The 25468-nt window shown below is 45.8% G+C and overlaps 1 protein-coding gene across 1 annotated transcript; it reads right to left on the bottom strand.

Annotated features, from left to right (window-relative positions):
- Positions 1-3210: 3210 nt before the first annotated feature.
- On the bottom strand, positions 3211-25468 carry LOC141145689 (retinoic acid receptor responder protein 2-like). Its single transcript, XM_073632550.1, has 6 exons — positions 25319-25468; positions 21442-21653; positions 19366-19470; positions 15754-15852; positions 6821-6923; positions 3211-3995 (listed from the first exon to the last, which is right to left on the bottom strand). The coding sequence occupies exons 2-5, from the start codon at positions 21622-21624 to the stop codon at positions 6825-6827; spliced, it is 486 nt and encodes a 161-aa protein (XP_073488651.1). The 5' UTR covers positions 21625-21653; positions 25319-25468; the 3' UTR covers positions 3211-3995; positions 6821-6824.

The raw sequence follows: 25468 nt of genomic DNA, 5'->3' as shown, positions 1-25468 counted from the left end.
CAAAGCACCCTCCCAATGTTGAGGGCATGTGGCCTGGTACGGTTCAGGAGGGGGGGGGCCGCACTCTCGTCCCCCCCTCTTTTCCTGCGGCCTGCCAGGTTGCGTGCTCGGATAAGGGTCTGGTATGGATTTTTGGGGGGACCCCACGCCGGTTTTTTTTTTTTTTTTTTTTTGGCGCAGGGTTCCCCTTAAAATCCATACCAGACCTGAAGGGTTTGGTATGGAATTTAGGGGGAACCCCACGTCATTTTTTTTTTAAATTTTGGCCGGGGTTCCCCTTAATATCCATACCAGACCTGAAGGGCCTGGTATGGAATTTAGGGGGACTCCCAGGTCATTATTTTTTTAAATTTTGGTTCGGGGATCCCCTTTGGGGAATTCCCATGCCGTTTTTATCAATGAACTTCTATGTGTATTGTCGGCAATGCAATAGCCGCGGGTAGTTTTAAATGAGTTTTTTCCTTCAAAATGTCATTTTGCTGTCAGACTGTTCTAAACACAGGAAACATGCGCCCCTTTACAGGCATACTATAGACACCCCCCAGGTACGAAATTTAAAGGGATATTACACTTTTATTGTTTGACTTTAAGCATTATTAAAATCACTGCTCCTGAAAAAACGGCCGTTTTTAAAACTTTTTTTTGCATTGATCCATGTCCCCTGGGGCAGGACCCGGGTCCCCAAACACTTTTTATGACAATAACTTGCATATAAGCCTTTAAAATTAGCACTTTTGATTATTCATGTTCGTGTCCCATAGACTTTAACGGTGTTCGCGTGTTCGAATGAACTTTTTTCCTGTTCGCATGTTCTGGTGCGAACCGAACAGGGGGGTGTTCGGCTCATCCCTAGTGGGAAGCCACTGATAAACGCTCCAAATATATATTAAGAAGAACAAATCCAGAAAAAGAATAAATCCAACAACAGAGGAAATGGATGTGTACATCTGGAACCAGAATTTTCCATTCATTACCGACCATCAGATATTAATTAACAAATTCTTCATTAAACCCCCTTCTCAATTAAAAGCCTCAGACATGGGGCCACTCCTCATTTCATTCCCCAACAATGGAGACAAGACCCACCTCAGAATGGAATTCCAGAGTCCTAACAGAAGCAGAGAGAAGGTTCATCTTTGTAAAGACCAATTCGATACATTGTAAAAGATACGGGCCCCGTGAAGACACTTTACTATCACTGGTGTTACATTGTATAAGATACGGGCCCCGGGATACACTTTACTATCACTGGTGTTACATTCTCTACTCACTTCGGCCTCTGACCAGCTATGTGACCGATACAATGGGATTCCTTATGTTGAGTGTTGAAGGACTTCTAGAAAAGCTCAGATCGCTCAGGTATGCACCAGGTTAGAGTAATCTTATTGTGTGACTAAGGAGACCCCCCCCCCCCCCCCTTCTTCTCCAGATCGGTGTCCTCCTCTTCACTAGGGATTAGTGAAGGTTTGGTCCAAACCTAGGATTAAGCTGAACGTTGTCTGTTTAGGCATTTGAATGGATGCCTGAACTTCTGCCCCTTGTGTCCCTTATAGGCAGGAGATGAGCTTCATATATAGAAGGGGCATTTCTAATGATTTTATATATGACAGCTTCCTGACATCTATGGTTTCTAAGGAAGCTGCGGGTGCTGCACCTACTGTGTCCCTAGCAACCACTGCTGTCACTGACACATTGCTTACATAACTAGGAATCTTCGGCCATGTAATCAAAGGGGAGGAGATAGTAGTGACATCACTGCCTAAATGTGGTCACCATCCATATTTGGTCAATGATGTCACTACTATCCCCGCCCCTTTCCACTATATAAAATAGCTGTCATTTGTCAAGCAGCACCATCCAGATTGGTTGCGTGTTCAGGGTCTATCTGGATTTTCATTTCGGAGAGTCACCAGGTGGTGAGCATCCTGGTTAACACCCGATTTACAATGAGAGGCATTTTATAGGACTTTTTTTAATAAAGGTCAAATGCCTGGGTGTCTTTACTCCTAGGTTCTATTTTTTTTAAATTTTTGTATCCCTTTCTCATTCACATAAGAGGGAGCAGTATGTGGGTGCCAGCTTATTTGTAAAGAGGGCTTCTAGATTCCAATAAGCCCACCACCCCCAGACCCCATCAAGCACAGGGTTAGGGTTTTAGGGATGAGGCCCTTGTCCGCATCAACATGGTGGACAAGGTGTTTTCCCTGGGGGGGGCATGTGGCCTGGTATGGTTCAAGGGGGAGGGGCTGCACACTCAAGGCTGTGCACAAGTGTGTATGTTTGACCATTCTTCCAGAAGCGCATTTGTGAGGTCAGGCACTGATGATGGATGAGAAGGCCTGGCTCGCAGTCTCCGAACTAATTCATCCTAAAGGTGTTCTTTTTGGTTGAGGTCAGGACTCTGTGCAGGCTAGTCAAGTTCCTCCACCCCAAACTCGCTCATCCATGTCTTTATGGACCTTGCTTTATGCACTGGTGGAACAGGAAGGGGGCATCCCCAAACTATTCCCACAAAGTTGGGAGCATGAAGTTGGCGTCTTAAGAGTTCCCTTTACTGGAACTAAGGGGCCAAGCCCAACCCTTGAGAAACAACCCCCACACCATAATCCCCCCTCCACCAAATGATTTGGACCAGTGCACAAAGCAAGGTCCATAAAGACATGGATGAGCGAGTTTGGGGTGGAGGAACTTGACTAGCCTGCACAGAGTCCTGACCTCAACCCGATAGAACACCTTTCCGATAAATTAGAGCGGAGACAGTTACATAGTAGGTGAGGTTAAAAAAAGACACTAGTCCATCAAGTCCAACCTATGTGACTGTGAGCCAGGCTTTCTCATCCAACATCAGTGCCTGACCTCACAAATGCTCTTGCGGAAGAATGGTCAAACCTTCCCATAGACACCCTCCTAAACCTTGTGGACAGCCTTCCCGGAAGAGGTGAAGCTGTTATAGCTGCAAAGGGTTGGCCAACTCAATATTGAACCCTCCGGACTAAGACTGGGATGTCATTAAAGTTCATGTGTGTGTGTAAAGGCAGGCGTCCCAATACTTTTGGTAATATAGTGTATTTTATTCATGTTATTTATTTAGATAATAGGTAGGAGATATTGTTCAAGAGACAGGCACAATCCCCTCTAGAGGGATTAGGGGAACAAGGCTTTTTGTTTTTGTTTTTTGAGCGTGCCTAACAGTATAACCACATAGAATAATGATATTAAAAAAGTAATGTTTATTTGACATAGTAAAAATCTTCAATGTATTGTAAAAGCATATAATGGTCACTTCAAAGCATATAATACAATGCCTAGAGGATCAAGAGAAAAAGTGATTGGATCGACACGTTTCGCCCGGAGTGGGCTTCCTCAGGATCCACTTGGTTTCCAAAACTTTGTGTTGTAAATAACTGGTGAACAATACAAGCAATACATTATTCTACCATAATGAAATGACAAAGACTATATGTTCCATATATTTAAATGCCATTTGAAAGTAAAATAATACTGGTAAGTTAAAAATACATGGGGTCACCCAGGAGGAGATGGAGAAAAGAAAAACAAAAAAAAAACCAGCAAGACAAAAAAAAAAGTTATTTATCTCTCTTGTGTAGACATCCAAAAGTCATGTTTCCGGGTGCTGCCAGGTATACAATAAGCACATTAGGTATACAATAAGCACATTACAAGTCACTTTATTCCATCCTCTGCACTGCAGGTGATTTCAGTGTCACAGCTCTCCATAGACACAAAGATGGGCTGTCACATTAGTGGGTCTCTGGTGGCCTCGTTGTCACCTCTCTAATTCACATCCTACAATAGAGTGACCCTTCTGTACATACATCACACTCTGCTACAGGACTATGGCTCTAATATTCATATGGAAGTGCTCTTATACTATATACAGATACAGTGGATTATAGGAGGATGGACTCTGCGTATACGGCATCTTCCTCACTATCCGGGATTCAGGATCTTCTCATCCAATGTCTAGACTCGAGCTGAAAAGAATGACAGAGAAATAATCAGTGTGGAGAAGGAGGGCACGTTCCAAATCCCAAAATCTAACCATGCCCCCGTCTTCTGCCCATATTTCTCATTTTGTCCCACCTACTGCTCCTGTCCAACCTTGTCCATATCATCCCTCATACTACCCAACCTTTCAACCCTGTCCATATCATCCCTCATACTACCCAACTTTCCAACCCTGTCCATATCATCCCTCATACTACCCAACCTTCCAACCCTGTCCATATCATCCCTCATACTACCCAACCTTCCAACCCTGTCCATATCATCCCTCATACTACCCAACCTTCCAACCCTGTCCATATCATCCCTCATACTACCCAACCTTCCAACCTTGTCCATATCATCCCTCATACTACCCAACCTTCCAACTCTGTCCATATCATCCCTCATACTAGCCAACCTTCCAACCCTGTCCATATCATCCCTCATACTACCCAACCTTCCAACCCTGTCCACATCATCCCTCATACTACCCAACCTTCCAACCCTGTCCATATCATCCCTCATACTACCCAACTTTCCAACCCTGTCCATATCATCCCTCATACTACCCAACCTTCCAACCCTGTCCATATCATCCCTCATACTACCCAACCTTCCAACCCTGTCCATATCATCCCACATACTACCCAACCTTCCAACCCTGTCCACATCATCCCTCATACTACCCAACCTTCCAACCCTGTCCATATCATCCCTCATACTACCCAACCTTCCAAGCCTGTCTATATCGCCCTTCCTCCTACCTGACCTTTCCATACCCAACCTATCCAACCTTGTCCATATCATCCCTCCTCCTACCCAACCTTGTCCATAATGTCACTGTTCCTACCCAACCTTCTTCATATCATCCCTCCTCTTACCTAACCTTGTCCATATTGCCCCTCCTCCTGCCCATCTTTGTTCATATCATCCCTCCTCCTACCCAACCTTGTCCATATCATCCCTTCTCCTTCTCTTACCCAACCTTGTTTATATCATCCCTCCTCCTATCCAACCTTGTTCATATTGTCCCTTCTCCTACACAACCATGTCCATATCATCTCTCCTCCTACCCAACCTTGTCCATTTTGTCCCTCCTGCTGCCCAACCTTGTTCATATCATCCCCCCTCGTTCCCAACTTTGTTCCAATCATCCCTCCTACCACCCAACCATGTGATTATCGCCCCTCCTCCTGTCCAATCTTGTCCATAATGTTCCTCCTCCTACCCAACCTTGTCCATATCTTCCCTCCTCCTGCTCCTACCCAACCTTGTCCATATCATCCCTCCTACTGCTTCTACCTTACCTTGTCCATATCATCCCTCCTACTGCTCCTACCCAACCTTGTCCATATCATTCCTCCCTCTCCCCCTCCTCCTACCCAACCTTCTCCTTATCATCCCTCCTCCTACCCAACCTTGTGGTCATATTGTCCCTCCTCCTGCTCTTGCCCAACCTTGTCCATATCGTCCCTTCACCTATCCAACCTTGTCCATATTGTTCCTCCTCCTGTCCAACCATATCCATAATCATCCCTACACCTACTCAACCTTGTCCTTATCATCCCTCCTCAGACCCAACCTGGTCCATATCGTCCCTCCTCCTGCTCCTGCCCAATCTTCTGCACATCGTCCTTCCTCCTACCTAACCTTGTCTATATTGTCCCTTCTCCTACCCAACCCTATTCATATTACCCCTCCTCCTACCTAACATTGTCCTTACCGTCCCTCCTCCTACCCAAATCTGTCCATATTGCCCCTCCTCCTGCCCATCTTTGTTTCTATCATCCCACCCAACCGTGTCCATATCATCCGTCCTCCTACCCAACCTTGTCCATATTGCCCCTCCTCCTGCTCAACCATGTCCATATGGTCCCTCCTCCTGCTCTACCATGTCCATATAATCCCTCCCTCTCCTCCTAACCAACCTTGTCCTTATCATCCCTCTTCCTACCCAACCTTGTCCATATTGTCCCTCCTCCTGCTCCTGCCCAACCTTGTCCATATTGTCCCTCCTCCTGCTCCTGCCCAACCTTGTGCATATTGTCCCTCCTCCTCCCCAACCTTGTCCATATCATCCCTCCTCCTACCCAACCTTGTCCATATCATTCCTCCTACTGTTTCTGTCAAACCTTCCCATATTGTCCTTCCTTTAGGGTCGTGGGGGGTTAGCTCAATGGGGATCACCTTCCCTGGGGAAAAGGGTAGTCCAAACAGCAGGTTTTCTTAAAATCTGACTTATAGCCAGTTTTATTTTTTAAAGGTTGCATGAAAATCAAATAAACAAAACAGAAAATAAATCCTCGCCATCCAGGCACTACCTAAACAGTTCGGGATCCTAACTCCCAGGTGAAGGGCTTCTCCCAGTCACCCACAAAACAAAGATAATGCAAGTCTTTTTCTGTCTCTCACAAAGCAGACATCACATAAGCAGCTCTCTCAGGTATGGCTTCCTGAGTCCCAGGCCAAGAGAAATCTTTTTCTCCAGTCCTGCTTTATTTATACCACCTGTTGGTGGACACAAGTGGACAATAAAATCTGGTCCGCAAACCAACCCTGCTAAGGTGGCTGGTAAAACCCGGACCGGATTTCCTGCAAATGAGCGCATGTGTCCACCTCCTTCAGCATGACTTTGCTTTATCATGGGTGGTCAGGGCTCAGCACGTTGGTGGTCTGATATGGATACTTTGTTACAGCAGCCTGGAGCTTAGACTGGAGTTTTCCATTAATAGAAGGTTATAATGAATCAGCGGGAGAGGTCATCGCTGGATCCAATCCTCCTAGATTACTCCAAGATCTCCATCACACTCACCCCCTCAGTCTGTTTGCAGGAAGCTGTACATCCCCGTATTTGTCTTTCCAGGTTCCTTCTCCTCCACCTCCTTACACAGATCATTCCTCAGAGTCTGACGCCCCTATAGAGAGAGAGGAGGGGAGATCACATTACACAGCTGCTTTGTCCAAATGAAAAACAAGAGCCAAATATGGTCAAAAATCTCCGGTCCCGTTCACCGCACCATTGTACATTGGCACATGTATGTTCCTGTGCGGAATTATTAATCCCAACACGTGTTACATTCATGCAGAATATTTTTTTTTTATTCCTACACCTTTATTGAAGCAAAGTACAAAGCACAGCATGGGATGCATTGCAGGGCAGGTCTGTCCACACCTTCTGTATTCGTGCATCAGGCTGCATTCATGTTCTGTTCAACATTTATGTCTAGTATTGAATTGCTTGAGGTCATTATTGTTTTGTATTATGCTGACATCTAGCGGCAGTTTTGAGAAACTGCAACCTGTTTGCTATGTGATTTGGTTTCTCCCTCTGTCCTCCCCTCCTGTTTAGTACTAGCTAGTGTAGTCTTAGCCCTCCCCACTTCTTCCATGTTCCCTCATGTTAGACATGTGCACTGCCAAAAAATGTGTTCGTTCTCGTTTCATTCATTTTTTATTTCCTTTTTCGGGTCATTCGTTATGATCGAAATTCGTTATTTCAAATCAAATTCGTAACTTCTGGAAAATTCGAATTCGTTCCGTTCCGTTCCTTTAGATGTGGTATTCGGTGTTTCGATAATTCTTAAAAATCGAAAATCCGATCATTCAAAAATCTGAACATAAGAACGAAAACCTGAAAATCCGAAAATAAGAACGAAAATCCCAAAATTTGAAAAGACGAAAATCCGAAATAATAACTAACCAACTAAAAATAACTAACTATTAAATTATAGGTATTGGAATTTCCTTTCAAATTTGGCTGTTAGCGAACGTAACGAATACAAATTTATCCGAAGTTACGAATTATCCGAAATAACGAATGCCGCATCTAAACAAAGGGAATGTAATGAATTAATAATAATAAATAATAATAATAATAAAAAGTTTTTATTATTATTATTTATTATTATTAATTTGTTATGTTCTATTCGTTTAGATGCGACATTCGTTATTTCTGATAATTCGTAACTTCGGATAAATTCTTATTTGTTACGTTCACTAACAGCCAAATATGAAAGGAAATTCCAATACCTATAATTTAATAGTTAGTAATAGTTATTATTAAAAGTTAGTTATTATTTCGGATTTTCAGATGTTTGGATTTTCGTTCTTATTTTTGGATTTTCATTCTTATTTTCGAATTTTAAAATCTTCGATTTCTGAAAAATTCGTTAAATGGGTTCTCGTTAATTCGAATATTTCTGAATTGACGAAATTGTTGAATTTCGTAAAAAAATGAATTTGGAACGAAGCAAATTGCACATGTCTACCCTCAGTCAGTGTTAGTTATTCTCAGAGAAAGGGCTCTGGAAAGCCATTTTCTTCTTATTACCTTTTTGCACCTCAGCCACAAACAAAACAAAACAAAAAAAATGATAAAAATGAAAAATTATAAAAATGAAAAATAAATGAGAAATAGGCATGTTTAAAGAGCTGCTGTGTTGAACGTCTATGGTGTCCAGAAAAGTGATGCTGTCAATCCATTAACTACACAATACTTATAAATGTGTTCGATTATACAATGCGCAATAAAAATTAAGGGCATTGGTACCGATCACTCACTGTGTTCATTCAGGAAAGGAAGGGGCCAGTAAATGACATGTAGCGAGTTCCCAGGCCTAATGAGAACCTCCAGGGCCAGAGATAGCTGAAATCCTTCTATATATGGTGGTTTGTGATGCATAGTGGGTGCAAGGTAGTTAAACTCATTTGGCGCCAGACACTTCTTGAATGTAAAAGATATTTTTATTTCTCTTAACGGAACTTTGGGAGAGAGGGTTAGGGCAAGGACACCCTTAGCTTAGATTAATTAGCAGACTCCGAGACATCTACAGGAGGACAGCCATGCAGGGAAAGACATCCAGCAAGACGAAACATCTGCAGGTTCAGGAATGCTGTCTCCTATGGCAACAGTCTTCAACAGTTCCTAACACAAACGTAACAGTTCCTTCACTTCCACTAACAATCACTTCTTGTAGTTCTTCAGCACACTGAGCTCCCGGTCTCTCTCACTAGACTAGATGATTCACTGACATTGAACCCCTTGAGCTCCTCCAATCTTCACTGTAGTATCTTCCTCAAGCGTCACTCCCACTTCTCTGTTGGGTCCCTAGCTTGGCACTCTAGATACTTCTCAAGCGTAACCCCACTGGCCTGCTCGGTCCCTGGCTTCACACACAAGGCTGCTCTGCAAGTGTCACCTCAACTGGTTGGGTCCCTGACTTGGCACTTGCTGAAGTTTCCCGATTCTTCACCATCCCCAGTTGGTGAGAATTCTGCTCCGGTACTTGCTTCAGGTACTCACTGTGGTCCTCGGTAGTAAGGTGTTTGGTCCCTTACTGGCGACAGCTTCCCCTCTACCTCCAACCACGACAGGTTCTCCGGCCGGCAGAACCGTCACTTTCAGTTGGACTGCAAGCCACAATCCCAACCCTATGCTGCTCTCTTTCTTCTGGATAGGCCCTCACAGAGCCTAGCAGCCAGATGTGCCCAATCTCCGGCCTAGCAGCCCAGGCAATACAACACACTTCCACAACCTTCCAGGTGGCACAGAACCCCGATCACCTGACTCCACCCAAATATATAGGTTCTTCCAGCAGGCCAAGGGATTCAAGAAAACTCCTGCCCATTGGCTGAGATACCCCATACACTCCTAATCTGACCTTGCATTGCCCTCCTCATATCTAATGCCACCAGGTACCGGGCCACCTAGCGGCAAAAGAGAGAAGTGCAGCAATTACAGACTTAGAGTGAAATCAATTTATCCCTAACAATGGGCCAAGGTAGCTATGCTAATTTAGGAGCAACCCTGTCTAAACACCAGGATACATAACAGAACATCTTCCTAAATGCTTGCATCTCCCTCAAATATCAGGGCCCATAGTTGGTAGACAAGAGTCCCCTTCAAAAGCCTTCAAAAGCCTCTGTCCCGAGTGAGTCTATCACATTTCTCCCCATCAAAAGTCGATAAACAACCTCCTAGACCTCCACCTGGTTTGGACATGCGTTAGTCGGGCAGAGTGAACTCACATAGTCAGTCCGCATGATCTTCATTGCTTGGCTGCAAGGAATAGTTGTCATCAGTAGGTGTGGGGCAGAGGCCATTGACTCTCTGTCCGGCTGGTTTGTAACATACCTGGGCTTAGTTTGCAGCTGGGGAGAGGGGCCAATCTCCCCAGCTTCTTGAAGCTGAGGAGACACTAGAGGTGCTAGGCAGAGGCCAGCGGCGCTCTTCCCTGTTGCCAGCTATTCATCAGCTGGGAGTAGAAGCTTCACTACGTCCGCTTGTTGCTGGGGAGAGGGGCCAACTGCTCCGGCTTGCTGGATCTCCGCAGTTGTCGCCGGTGCTGGGCAAAGGTTTGTAGCACTCTGCCCTGTTGCCAACACTTCTGCTGGGGACTCCACATAATCCGCTCTGGCTAATTGTTGGGGAGGGAGGCCGGCTTCCTCCACTCCCGAACTGTGCATCCGCGGTTGGAGAGATTAGCCAGTTGCTCCATCCCCCAGACTCCTGTGGAGCGAGGATGACTTCCTTCGCTCCTAAGTCACTACCCTGCCTCCTCTCCCTTCTCCCCCTGGATCCTGATCTGCTGCTGGGGAGTAACTGCCACTTTCTCCCCCTGGGCCTCTGGAACTGCTGCAGATGTGGGGTAGAGGTCTTGGATCCTCTGTCCAGTTGTCAGCGCTTCAACTGGAGAAGTTTCTTGTAACTCCACAGTAGGGATGAGCAGAACAGCCCCCGGTTCGGTTCGCATCAGAACATGCGAACAGGCAAAAAATTTGTTCGAACACGCGAACACCGTTAAAGTATATGGGACACGAATATGAATAATCAAAAGTGCTCATTTTAAAGGCTTATATGCAAGTTATTGTAGGTCAGGTCCTGCCCCAGGGGACATGTATCAATGCAAAAAGAAGTTTTAAAAACGGCCGTTTTTTCGGGAGCAGTGATTTTAATAATGCTTAAAGTCAAACAATAAAAGTGTAATATTCCTTTAAATTTCGTACCTGGGGGGTGTCTATAGTATGCCTGTAAAGGGGCGCATGTTTCCCGTGTTTAAAACAGTCTGACAGCAAAATGACATTTCAAAGGAAAAAAGTCATTTAAAACTACCCACGGTTATTAATGAATTGCCGGTCCAACAATACACATAAAAGTTCATTGATAAAAAACGGCATGGGAATTACCCACAGGAGAACCCCGAACCAAAATTTAAAAAAAAATGCCTTGGGGGTCCCCCTAAATTCCATACCAGGCCCTTCAGGTCTGGTATGGATATTAAGGGGAACCCCGTGCCAAAATTAAAAGAAAAAATGGCGTGGGGGTCCCCCTCAAAATCCATACCAGACCCTTTAGGTCTGGTATGGATTTTAAGGGGAACCCCGCGCCAAAATAAAAAAAATGGCGTGGGGTCCCCCCAAAAATCCATACCAGACCCTTAACCGAGCAGGCCGCAGCAAAAGAGGTGGGGACGAGAGAGCGCCCCCCACCCTCCTCCTGAACCATACCAGGCCACATGTCCTCAACATTGGGAAGGTGCATTGAGGTAGCCCCCCAAAGCACCTTGTCCCCATGTTGATGGGGAGAAGGGCCTCATCCCCACAACCCTTGCATGGTGGTTGTGGGGTTCTGCGGGCGGGGGCTTATCGGAATCTTGAAGCCCCCTTTAACAAGGGGACCCTCAGATCCCGGCCCCCCCTGTGTGAATTGGTAATGGGGTACAAATGTACCCCTACCATTTCACAAAAAAAGTGTCAAAAAGGTTAAAAAACAAACACAAGAGACGGTTTTTGACAAGACCTTCATTAATTTCTTCTTCTTTCGGCTTCTTCTTCCATCTTCTTTCTTTTGGTGTTCTTTCGGTGTTCTTCTTCTACCTCCGTCTTCTTCTCCATCTTCTTCTTTTCCATCTGCTTCTTCCTCCGCTCTTCTGGTCCCGCATCTTCCTCCAGGCTTCTTCTCTGCTCCGTCCGCATGATCTGCCTCAGTGGGAGTCTTCAGCCGTGTGACACTTCGCTTCTTCTGACACTTCTTATATAACCGGGGCGGGGCCACCCGGTGACCCCGCCCTCCTCTGACGCACAGGGAATTTACGGCACTTCCCTGTGGTTTTCCCCATGTGGTCAGAGGGGGGCACTTTTGATTTCTCCCATAGACGTTTAAAGGGTGTTCCGCAGCTTTCGAATTTGCCGCGAACACCCCAAATTGTTTGCTGTTCGGCGAACTGGCGAACAGCCGATGTTTGAGTCGAACATGAGTTTGACTCGAACTCAAAGCTCATCCCTACTCCACAGATGATGCTGGTAGGAAATCCCATGTCCCTATCAGTGATGTGGGAGAAAGGCTGGATGCTTCTTCTCTCAGGAAAACTGAAGCTGCTGTTGGTGCTGGGCAGAGCTTAGCAATGTTCTGCCCTGATGCCAGCTGTTCCGCTTAGAAGTAAACTGAAAAGTCAGTGGCCTTGCACACATCCTCCAAGGTCAGCAACTGTTGCAGGCAGAGGTGAGCAGCGCTCTGCCCTGATGCTAGCTCCTGTGCTGGAAGTTCACTTGGTTGTTCCTCTCAGCAGAAAAGTCTATTAAACCACTAAACAGAGGGTGGTGATAAATGGGGAGTACTCGGAATGGTCAGAGGTGGGTAGTGGGGTCCCCCAGGGTTCTGTGCTGGGACCAATCCTATTTAATTTGTTTATAAACGACCTGGAGGATGGGATAAACAGTTCAATCTCTGTATTTGTGGACGATACTAAGCTAAGCAGGGCAATAACTTCTCCGCAGGATGTGGAAACCTTGCAAAAAGATCTGAACAAATCAATGGGGTGGGCGACTACATGGCAAATGAGGATTAATGTAGAAAAATGTAAAATAATGCATTTGGGTGGCAAAAATATGAATGCAATCTATAGACTGGGGGGAGAACCTCTGGGGGAATCTAGGATGGAAAAGGACCTGGGGGTCCTAGTAGATGATAGGCTCAGCAATGACATGCAATGCCAAGCTGCTGCTAATGAAGCAAACAGAATATTGGCATTAAAAAGGGGATCAACTCCAGAGATAAAACGATAATTCTCCCGCTCTACAAGACTCTGGTCCGGCCGCACCTGGAGTGTGCTGTCCAGTTCTGGGCACCAGTCCTTAGGAAGGATGTACTGGAAATGGAGCGAGTACAAAGAAGGGCAACAAAGCTAATAAAGGGTCTGGAGGATCTTAGTTATGAGGAAAGGTTGTGAGCTCTGAACTTATTCTCTCTGGAGAAGAGACGCTTGAGAGGGGATATGATTTCAATATACAAATACTGGACTGGTGACCCCACAATAGGGAGAAAACTTTTTCGCAGAAGGGAGTTTAACAAGACACGTGGCCACTCATTAAAATTAGAAGAAAAGAGGTTTAACCTTAAACTACGTAGAGGGTTCTTTACTTTAAGAGCGGCAAGGGGGCAGTGGTCTCAGCGGTGGGGGCAGCGATAGTTTAAAAAAAACTATTAGATAAGCACCTGAACGACTGCAACATACAGGGATATACAATGTAATACTGACATATAATCACACGCATAGGTTGGACTTGATGGACTTGTGTCTTTTTTCAGCCTTACCTACTATGTAACTATGTAACTAATCTCTGGAATTGCTGAAAATTCAGGGCATGGGCTGGTGGCACTTGGGCCCAGTGCAAATACTTTCGCAGGTGACTCATCCATAACATCCTCTGATGAAAAGTCAATTAAATCGTGGCTGGGGAATGAGGATGCCTTCCTCTTCTCCCGAGCCCTTGAGCTGCAGCTGGGAAGATGAGCCGGCTGTTCCATCTCCTGTACCTTTACCTGACTGCTGGAAAGACGCACTCCTCCATCCAAGCTCGTCCTGTGCAGAAACAGGTTAGTTAAGGTCAGTCAACACTTGCTGCATCTGCCACAAGAGCTCCGCTTCCATAGCTGCAGATGGAGATGGGCAGAGCACACTGTTACTCTGCCCCATTTCCGACACTTCAGCCAGGCTTTCACAACTGTCGGCTGGTGATTCTGGATAGTCTCAGGCAAAGGGAGCCCAGACCTGCTGCTGAGCAGAGTCTAGCAGCCATCAGTGGGTGATCTCCAGCTCCCATTCCTGAACCGCCACTCCAGATCACTCCCAAAGTTAGGGTCCCCTGACAGCTTCCCGTACAACAGTCCCAGGCTGCCATAGCAAAAGCCTTCTGTTGGGCTGAAATCCAAGGGTATGCTCGGGTTACATGCCACTGGAGGGCTCTGTAGCTTTCGTCCAGCCGCATCTCTGCCCAGACCAGCCTGCTTAACTCAGCTGTCTGCTTCTTGTGTGGTTTTTCTCCCAAAAAACAGCACCCGCAATCCATACTGCGACCAGTGCCTTTACTGGATGGAGGGGAGAATTTTTCCCTGGTGGCGCTGCTCACGGGCTAGCGTTTCCTTCCAGAGTTCCCAGCAGACAGAATTATACAATCCCAGCAGGACCTGCTCTGACACTGGTCCCCTGTGCTGTATCCAGATCTCTCGCAACCTCCTTCTGAATACCTCTTCCATGGCGGCTGGTATCTGTACCTCTCCTCTTCTGCTATCTTGACCTTGGATCCTGGTGGAGGTTTTCCCAGACTGCAGGAAGCATCCCACTGCTTGCCACCAATATCCCTCAACATTAGTTTGCTGGCAGACAATAGTTGTGTTAAAGCGGAGTTCCACCCACTTTTCGATCTCCACATCATCCGCTTTAGACCTTGCCATACTCACTGCAATCTGCATTTTTTCCCCCTCTGTCTTTACCTTGTTTATAAGGCTTTGTTCAGCACTTCCTGTGTCTCCCATCTGCGGCTATTTGCGCAATATCTGGCCGCGCACTGGCTCCTGGGAGAGGTTTGCCATAGTTCCCAGGAGTGAGTGGGCATCGCCAATTCTCATCATCGCGAGGTTACCTTGGTTGCCATAACAACAAGGCGGGCATTTCCTAAGACGCCGCCCGTGATGCCACCCGTTGTAATGGGAACCAGAGAAGTTTCCAGCGTTGTGAGTTGTGGATAATGCGCACGTGAAAGAGTATCCTAGTTGGCTTCACATGCCCAGAAGCAAGATGGAACAGCGCTATTAATGAGATTAGTGATTGGAGCATTACATTAGGATGATACTAACAGATGCCTTTAGAAAAAAAATTGTAATATGTGGGTGGAACTCCGCTTTAATTAGCACAATTAACAATGGGTGAAAGACCCTACAGACTGTTAGACAACAGAAGACCCAGGGCTTCCCAGATCTCATTAACCAGGTTTCTTTTCACATACATCTGTCTACTGAGTCCCAAGCTGGCAGAGACCATCATGGCCTCCTTAATAATGTCCTTTTGCATTACATAACAGAACATCTTCCTAAATGCTTGTAACATCCTCAAATGCCAGGGCCCATAGTCGGTAGGCAAGAGGCTAAGCATTCAGTCCCCTCCAAAAGCCTCTGTCCCGGGTGAGTCTATCACAAGGAGCATTCTTCCTGCTGTGAACTACTACTTCCCACCTACTGACCTCCATTGTAAGGGACAATATTCCCATCGACCCTCCAATTAATTAATTTTAGTGTTTTTTCTACACATACTGTATATTTGGTCACCGATTGAAGGTAGTAGAAAAAAAAAACATAATAATATTTAATAAAACAGATGTAAGTGTCCACCTGCTGGATGAAGTGAAAGCTCTGAAACTGAAGCACTGAAACCAGGAAGGACTGATTAGCATTCTTGGTTTGAAACTTACCGCCTTTAGGTTTCGTGTCAGGATGCATTCTTCAACCTGAGATATAACAACGTGAGAGTCGTATTTAAACTTGTAACAACCAAAGCAGTTATAGGTCCTCTGTGGAGACAAAACAATGGGAACACATGATCACCAGGTGAGGTCAGATAGTACTATAAGTCACAACTATCACCAGATGAGGTCAGATAGTGGAGCAGTGTGGAGTAATTCATTCACAAAGTTCAAAGTAGAGCAGTGTGGAGTAATTAATTCACAATGTACAGAAGAGAGCAGTGTGGAGCAATTCATTCACAAAGTTCAGTGTGGAGTAATTATTTGACAATGTACAGGGTGAAGTACGGTGGAGTAATTCATTTACAATGTACATGTCAGGATCACTTAAGGGGCTCCTGCTCCTCAATCCCACCATCCGGGTGTTGGCTGTTGCATTCCCCCTGTCTGTGTTTACCTGGAAGGTGATTGATCTGGTCAGTCACCTGATATAAGCAAACCGAACACTCTATCTCTTGCTTGTGATAGAGACAGTATATCTGCATTGTTCCTGATCAAGACTCCCATTTGTTTGCCCTGCTTTGCTGTCTGGATTACCCTGTGTATGACCCGGATTGGATATTGAACTATTCCCTGAACTCTGCCTGCCTTGATCGTGGACTGTTATTGGATCGGATATTGGACTATTCCCTGAACTCAGCCTGCCCTTTACCTGGACTGACATAGAACCACGCTATCTGTCTGCTAAACTGCAAGTATCTGTTTGCTTTGTTCAGTTCACGTCTGCCTTGGTGTGGTGGCCAGACACTATAGCATTGTGTATAAGTCCTGGTGGCAACCAAGTACCGGTAGGCCTGCTTGTCTTAAGGGAAAGGGGGCTGCTATAGGTAAAGCACACAGTAGCTAGCTATAGTGTCTGACCACCTGCGTTGGGGTAGACGTGACGTTCGTGAAATTATCACAAGCCTTCTAAGAATAAAAAATTTCTGTCAAGATGGACACTACACAGGCCCGTTTATTTGCTGAGGAAATTTGCAAACTGACACGCGAAGTCCAGGAACTGTCTTTGCGTGTAAGCGCACCTCCAGCAGTAACGCAGGAGCCAGAGCCCAAAGTTGACCGTTTTTCTGGTGACCCCCCTATGTCTTCCAACTATACAAATAGTTGTATGCTATACTTTAAGCTTAAACCACACTCTTCTAGTTCTGAAGCACAGTGGGTCAGACTGATTATTACATGGTTGCAGGGGGATCCCCAGTCTTGGGCGTTTACTCTCCCCACAGATGACCCAGTCAGAGGGTCAACTGAAGCTTTTTTCAAGGCCTTAGGTTTACTGTATGATGATCCTGATTGTGCCCACTCAGCTGAAACTAACCTTAGGTCATTATTTCAGGATAAACGCACCGATGAACAATACTGTTCTGATTTACCCCGCTGGGCACCTGACTCAGGGTGGAATGACCCAGCTCTAAGAAGCCAGTTCAGGTTAGGCTTATCAGACTCCATCAAAGACTCCATAGTTCGCTACCCTGAACCGAAGTCCTTGAATGAAGCCATGCAAGTAGCTATCTGTACAGACAGGCGTTTACGGGAAAGGCGTACAGGGAGGTTTGTTACTTTGCCCCTAGTATGCTGCCCACCTCTTCTTCTTTTCCTGAGCCCTCTCAGCCTCTCCAGGAGGATGAGCCCATGCAAACTGGCACTACCCAATTATCCTCTGGGGAAAAAGCTAGAATGAGATGTTAGGTACTCTGCTTATACTCTGGCAGCCACGGCCACTTTGTCGCTAGCTGTCCTAATAAACCGAGAAACGCTAAGAGTCTAGTGCGGGTGGGGTCTGCTTCTATAGACTATACTGTGTCAGTTTCCCTCGCAGATAAACTATTTGTTCCTGCACAACTTAGTTCTGCTTGATCTGATCAGTCACCTGATATAAGAAAACCAAACACTCTATCCCTTGCTTGTGATAGAGACAGTATACCTGCATTGTTCCTGATCAAGCCTCTTGTTTGTCTGCCCTGCTTTGCTATCTGGATTTTCCTGTGTATGACCTGGATCGGATATTGGACTATTCCCTGAACTCAGCCTGCCCTTTACCTGGACTGTCATAGAACCACGCTATCTGTCTGCTAAACTGCAAGTATCTGTTTGCTTCGCTTAGTTTGTGTCTGCCTTGGCATGGTGACCAGGCACTATAGCATTGTGTATAAGTTCTGGGGGCAACCAAGTACCGGTAGGCCTGCTTGTCTTAAGGGAAAGGGGGCTGCTATAGGTGAAACACACCGTAGCTAGCTATAGTGTCTGACCACCTGCATTGGGGTAGACGTGACATTTGTGATAGTACAGAGTGGAGCAGTGTGGAGTAATTTATTCACAATGTACAGAGTGGAGCAGTGTGGAGTAATTCATTCACAATGGACAGAGTGGAGCAGTGTGGAGTAATTTATTCACAATGTACAGGGTGGAGCAGTGTGGAGCCATTCATTCTCATTGTACAGAGTGGAGCAGTGTGGAGTAATTCATTCACAATGTACAGGGTGGAGCAGTGTGGAGCCATTCATTCTCATTGTACAGAGTGGAGCAGTGTGGAGCCATTCATTCTCATTTTTACAAAGTGGAGCAGTGTGGAGCCATTCATTCTCATTGTACAGAGTGGAGCAGTGTGGAGTAATTCATTCACAAAGTACAGAGTGGAGCAGTGTGGAGTAATTCATTCACAATGTACAGAGTGGAGCAGTGTGGAGTAATTCATTCACAATGTACAGAGTGGAGCAGTGTGGAGTAATTCATTCACAATGTACAGAGTGGAGCAGTGTGGAGTAATTCATTAACAATGTACAGAGTGGAGCAGTGTGGAGTAACTCATTCACAATGTACAGAGTGGAGCAGTGTGGAGTAACTCATTCACAATGTACAGAGTGGAGCAGTGTGGAGTAATTAATTCACAATGTACAGAGTGGAGCAGTGTGGAGTAAATCATTCACAAAGTACAGAGTGGATCAGTGTGGAGTAATTCATTCACAATGTACAGAGTGGAGCAGTGTGGAGTAAATCATTCACAATGTACAGAGTGGAGCATTGTGGAGTAATTCATTCATGATGTACAGAGTGGAGCAGTGTGGAGTAAATCATTCACAATGTACAGAGTGGAGCAGTGTGGAGTAAATCATTCACAATGTACAGAGTGGAGCAGTGTGGAGTAAATCATTCACAATGTACAGAGTGGAGCAGTGTGGAGTAACTCATTCACAATGTACACAGTGGAGCAGTGTGGAGTAATTCATTCACAATGTACAGAGTGGAGCAGTGTGGAGTAATTCATTCATGATGTACAGAGTGGAGCAGTGTGGAGTAAATCATTCACAATGTACAGAGTGGAGCAGTGTGGAGTAATTCATTCACAATGTACAGAGTGGAGCAGTGTGGAGTAATTCATTCACAATGTACAGAGTGGAGCAGTGTGGAGTAATTCATTCACAATGTACAGAGTGGAGCAGTGTGGAGTGTGCCATACATGATGTACAGGTTGAAGCAATATAAAAAAGAGGAACCTGAGCTCCGCCCCTCTATACCTTACCCTGGTATATAACTTACCAATCACCAGGCTTGTCAGACACTTACTGGATTTTTTACAGCCTTGCAGTCCGGTTTGCTCCAGTCATGTTTGCGGCATGACGTCTGTTTCACCAGAAACTCCACATTGACAAATATCCCGGAATTGTACACCTGCAAGAAGATGAAGACAGTGAAGGGGCGGGGTTACATTTGCTGTTATGCTCCGCCCATAACACTTCCGTGAGAAAACAATCCGCACTTGTGGGGAGGAGTTCTCACTTTCAATTTGTTTTAATGTATAAATAATCCACATGTACTTCCTGGGGGCTGCTGCCTGTAGAGTAGCGGGGTGCACACTTGTTACCCTCAGCCATACAAATAGCAGCCGCATGTCTTGTGTGTCGGCATCAGGCCGGGAATCACTCAGATTTTATTTTAATATAAAAAACTTAATGAAGCCCAACTGAACGTTCACTTTAAATCATCTGAATCATTCCAGGAGCATCAATGCAAAAGGTGTGCTGACTGTTGAGCTCTAGCTCTGACTCAGCGGGGTGGAGGGTCAGACCTCTGCAGAGAGACCCCTACTTCCACATAGACAGCAGGGGGTCCTTCTTTGGGCATTGCCTGATCCCACTGGCTCAATGACGTAGCAGCTTCTCAGCTAGTCTCTGACAGTACTTCCAATGGTACCTTCAGGATCCTTACCGGGGCCTCCAATGTACTTCCAGAATTTCTTCCACTCCTTCCAGAATTCCTGCCTGTATTTTCATCAGTACTTCTGAAATTCCTGCCAGGACTTATGATGATACTTCCACGAGTTCCAGGAAATTATGCCTGGCGTGTCCTGTGATCAAAAGAGTATTCCTTATGCCCCAATCATTAAACTGGCCAGTGTGGGTCTTCTCACCAGCTACTCCTTGTTACAAAGAGCTATAATACTTACCTGTGAGATTGCCTGACTATTGCTGACCCATATTTTATGGACTACCCTCTTGATTGCTGCTTGCCTTGACCCCTGCCTGGACCTGACTACTCTCTTGATTGTTGACTGCCCTGACCCTTGCTTGGACCTGACTACTCTCTTGATTGTTGACTGCCCTGACCCTTGCTTGGACCTGACTACTCTCTTGATTGCTATCTCCCTCAACCCTTGCCTGGACCTGACTACTCTCTTGATTGCTGCCTCCTTTAACCTCTGTCTGGATCTGACTACTTTTTCGATTGTTGCCTGCCCTTACCCAGGCATGGACCTTATTAAACTTTTGATTGTTGCCTCCTTTAACAACTGTCTGGATCTGACCACTCTCTTCATTGTTGCCTGCCCTGACCCAGGCATGGACCTTATCACTCTCTTGATTGCTGCCTCCTTTAACCCCTGCCTAGACCTGACTACTCTCTTGATTGTTGCCTCCCTCAACCCCTGCCTGGACCTAACTACACTCTTGATTGTTGCCTGCCCTGACCCATGCATGGACCTTATTACTCTCTTGATTGCTGCATGTCTGAACCCCTGCCTAGACTTGACTACTCTCTTGATTGCTGCCTGCCTTGTTCCCTGCCTGGACCTGACTACTTTCCTGTCTGCCTCCTAGTGTACAGTCTCTACATCTTAGCCATCCTTGCTATCCCCTTTGTGGAGTGATCCTGAGCGCCAAAACCTGGTGACAGTTACAGCAAAGCAGACTGGGACCATTAGGATCTCTGACCCATCTCCACCTCCAAAATTTCTAGTGAAGACCAACTGTCACTTACATCCCGCACCTTGGATGATCCTGTGTCATCTGCCAGGGGGCCACCTTAATACAGCAGTAAGACATTCAACATATTTGGTTTTGATGCATCTGGAATGTATTTAGCTGATTTCAACTGAAAGTCCAATTGGGCTTTAAAAATAACCATCTCCTCCCGAGGTACTGAGTGTTTTCTGGAGGGGCCCTATGGACAATGTGAATCAGAGCTGCAACATTTCTCAGTTACAAATAATTTTTATAAATTCTGTGATTAAGGCGGGCATCAGAGCCATTTACGTGATCAATATTGGAATTCCAATGATCAGCATTGACTATAAATATCGGTCCTTTAACTGCTGTTATGGCGGGGTCCCAGAATAATCTGAACATTAATACTCTGAGCTCTCACCTGCTTTGCCTTCACTATGGACGTCATCCTGTATGCGCTCTGTATATCTCTCTGATGAAACTTCTCCATCACCAGTTGGACCATCTTGTTCTGGATCTCGGACAGTTCCTCCGCCGGGACATCTGCCTGGACTCTGAGGACCAGCAGAATGCTGACCAGTCCCCATCCTGCGACCAGTTTCATGGTGGTCCTTTTTGGAGTGAAGCTCAAACCTGATAATGAAAGTCAAAATGTCACATTGGTCACAGATGGAAGGGACACTAATCTGAGAGCTTGTTATACTTTCCAGCAAATACTGAAACGGTGCCGATATCAGAAAAAAATCATACCATATCCTGAGTCTTCTGTGATCCAATACACCCCGCCGCTGTCTCAGCTTCCTGTATCAGAAATCACATGATAGGTGTGAATCTGGGAGAAGCTTCGCGGTTCCGACACTTGTATAGGTTTTTCGTTTGTGAGAGAGAAGGAGGAGCCTGCAGGGGGCGTGTAACCCGGAGCTTCCAAGGGGTGTGTTTTTTATATATGTTTTTTGATGACTGATATACTGTGGATTAATTTGTTTGCGTTTCTCTGTCTGTAAAACTGTATATTCTAATGTAAGTTAATTGCACTGTTTAGCTGTGATTGCCCTGCTGAGGTGGTGCTTCCTGCAAATAAGGGTTAAATCTTGTCAGACACTGAATGGGGTTGCCAAGCTGTTGTATCTCTTCATACGAGACAATATCTAGTTCCCTCTTGGCACCCCGGGCTTCTTACAGACCCGGTTTTTGGTCTTACTACATCTAGCTTTGTCTCTCAACAAACATCCCCTGAGGAAGCCCTAGTGGGTGAAACATGTCGGGATATCATTGCTGAAAGACCTTTGTTCATCCGTCAACTAGATGTATATCCATATCTGCGTAATGTCTGTTTAAGCCAACATTTCTACTGTTTTAATATATTTGTCTGTTTTCTCTGTAATCAATTTTGACTATTTTTATACTGTTGGTGTATTACCAGTCTATTTCATATATCAGGCACCCATAAAATCCCACCAAATTCTCTCCCTTTATACATATCTACTATTCAGGGATGTTGGTGCCTTCGCCCTGACACTGTCACCCATCCATATTAATTACTAAGGGTTAACTCTGCTGGCCAGGTTTTCCCGGGCTTTTTGGGGGAAGTACCACCCTCTCCTGGGGCAAACACCTAAAAACGGAGGAAACCACTCTTGGGGGCACCACAGTAGGTAAGGCGACTGAAGGTACAGTTCCAGGTCTCCCCACCTAAAGTGAAAGTCCACCTTTACACAAAATCTGTAAGGTGAACTTACACTGGACCCCCTCCCCATCGCACCCGGTCCCGCTAACTTGGAGTACGGTGATCGCCCGTTCTGATAGATCGTACAGCCGCTTTACCAGTCGGGGGTTTTGAAATCCCTGCTGCTTTCTCTCCTCTTCATCCGTGGTGACAAGATGGGCTACGCGGGTTCTGATTGGGAGGCGCCGACCAATTAGAATGCTCCTATACGTACCTCCTGACGAGGTACATTTAGGAGATTACACCGAGGGGATTTCTAAGCCCCGGACCGGCGAGGCGGCTATACGAGGGCTCATAGCAGGAGATCGCCGGGGTCCAGGTCAGCAGGACCGGGGGGGGGGGGATGAGGAGGGGGTCCAGTGTAAGTTCACCGTACAGATTTTTCTGTAAATGTGAACTTACCCTTTAAGGAACAAAATGCTGCTAAAGATGTGAAATACTTCTTGCACTTAACCACCCCCTGTGGGAACCCAGCTGGGGTTGCAGGTATAAGGACTTATGGCACTGCTAAACGGACTTTGGAACTTTCTCACCTTTTAGAAGGTATGACTACCTCACAGGCATTCAGTGACACCAGGAGAACAGCTATCCCCCCCCCCCCCACGAAAAATTAAAAGTCAGGAGTTACAAATATTGTAGCTGCTGAATTTCAATATTGGTACACTTACCCGTCCAGGGTCCCCAAGATGTCGACACCCCAGTCGATTGTCGGATCGGCTGTCGGGTGCTGCCGCTGCCATTCCTGGTATGGGAAACCGGCAGTGGAGCCTTTCGGCTTTACAGCCAGCTCCTAACTGCGCATGGGTGAAGCGCGCTGCACTTTCTAATTGGCCTGGTGGCAGGGGCTGGAGGAGGGGGGGCCGAACTTCTGAGGGACAGCTCTGCGTCGCTGTCTCCAGAAGTGGGGAAGGGGGACCTGTCAAAAACAGGTACCCGTTCCCCCCTCCCCCCTGAAAGGTGCCACCAGAGGAGGGGGGAGGAGGAGACAGAAAAGTCACTTTGGAGTGGAACTCGGCTTTAAATGGGTGCAATGCATGTTGGGCATATCACAAATAACAAGGCTTAATAAGGGGATAATAAGAGATAGAGAGGATGCAATACAATTATGTTATGTGCAGTTACACTATTCAGAGGAGGATATCTATTAGATTGTAAGCTCTTCTGAGCAGGGCCCTCTTAATCCTCCTGTATCTTATTGTATTATAACTGTATTGTCTCCCTTTTATATTGTAAAGTGCTGCATAAACTGTTGGCGCTACATAAATCCTGTATTATAATAATAATAATAATGTTGCCGTTCCCAATGACTACAGTACTAGGTTTGAGTGCATAAACAGCCAGCCAGTCAGGAAGTGGTGACTTGGCATAGGTAACAAAGGTCCAGGTAGTGATTGAGCTTTTGTGTGTAGATTCCCTCATAATTAGATCCCAACACTGGGCCCATCCTAAGTATCACGCTTGGGAGTTGTGGAAGATGGCCCCAGGAGAAGAGTATTGCCCTGTACATACGATAGGATTTTCTGACAACAAATGTTGGATGTGAGCTTGTTTTCGGAAAGTCCGACCGTGTGTAGGCTCCATAGAACATTTGTTGTCGGAATTGCCGTCTTGTTAAAGCCCACTTGTGTGGCAGGTGTCCACTCCCCCCCCCCCCCCACTTCCCCAGAGGACCCCTTGAGGCCCTCACTGGCTGTATAATATCCTTGGTTCTTTTTTGATCTCCTAACTGACTCCTGGATGATGCCGAGAACAACACAGAGCAGTCCTTCCTCAGTTTTCCTGATTGGGTGAAGATCGGTATTGTGCAGCCTGGAAGAATGAGGACATCTTGTGGTGAAGAAGAGGTACTGTGGGGGCCAGCTCTGAATTAATGGTGGGTAATGAAGCCAGGAAATGGGTCTTTAGCTAAACCATAGTTCTCTGTGAATCCTTTCCCATGTATTAAATGTTTATTTTTTAAATATTGTATATAAAAACACAGATTGTATATACCCATTTATACATTTATATACCTTAAAATAACATTGAGGATAAGTCATGCAGTTGTGATGGACTTAGAAATGTCTAGATATGGAACGCAGAGTGAAGGTTCTCGGCTCCCTTAGTAAATCCGCCTCCATGGATCCTTCCTTATCTTTTATAGTAATTCTCTACTAATCTGTATCATTCCGGGTTGCAGTTCGTATTGTTCGTGTCTCTCAGAGGAGAGGAAGTCCCCTTTATAGGAGAATATCGGGGTGTGCTGGACTCACATTCTGTATATCTATCGTGTTATACAAGTCAGACTTTCACTTTCATTTCCTGAGACACATATGAGTCCACCATGTATTATATACAGTACAACACACAGTATACAGAATATATACTACATACGTGTGTCTGGTGGGGGGTCTGTATATAGGATATATAATACATACGTGTGTCTGGTCTGTATATAGAATATATAATACATACGTGTGTCTGGTCTGTATATGGAATATATAATACATACTTGTGTCTGGTGGGGGGTCTGTATATAGAATATATAATACATACGTGTGTCTGGTCTGTATACAGAATATATAATACATACGTGTGTCTGGTCTGTGCGCTCCGGTTGGGTTGCAGGGGGTCCGTCGGATCTCTGGAGGGTTCTCGGAATGACAGCGGAGGAGAAAAACAGGGAAGAGGAGGAGAGGCAGAGGAAGTGCGGGGCCGGCCCAGAGAGGGAAGGGGGGACAGT

The sequence above is a fragment of the Aquarana catesbeiana genome, linkage group LG05, assembly GCF_042186555.1.
Source record: "Aquarana catesbeiana isolate 2022-GZ linkage group LG05, ASM4218655v1, whole genome shotgun sequence".
Lineage (NCBI taxonomy): Eukaryota > Metazoa > Chordata > Amphibia > Anura > Ranidae > Aquarana > Aquarana catesbeiana.
Note: the sequence above shows the minus strand (reverse complement) of the source record. Positions and strands in the feature narration are given on the sequence as shown.

Coding starts and splice junctions, on each gene's coding strand:
- LOC141145689 (XM_073632550.1), bottom strand. CDS start 21,624: ATGAAACTGGTCGCAGGATGGGGACTGGTCAGCATTCTGCTGGTCCTC. Junction 15,853..19,365: donor GCAAGGCTGTAAAAAATCCA/GTAAGTGTCTGA, acceptor TTGTCTCCACAG/AGGACCTATAACTGCTTTGG. Junction 6,924..15,753: donor TGACACGAAACCTAAAGGCG/GTAAGTTTCAAA, acceptor CTCTCTCTATAG/GGGCGTCAGACTCTGAGGAA.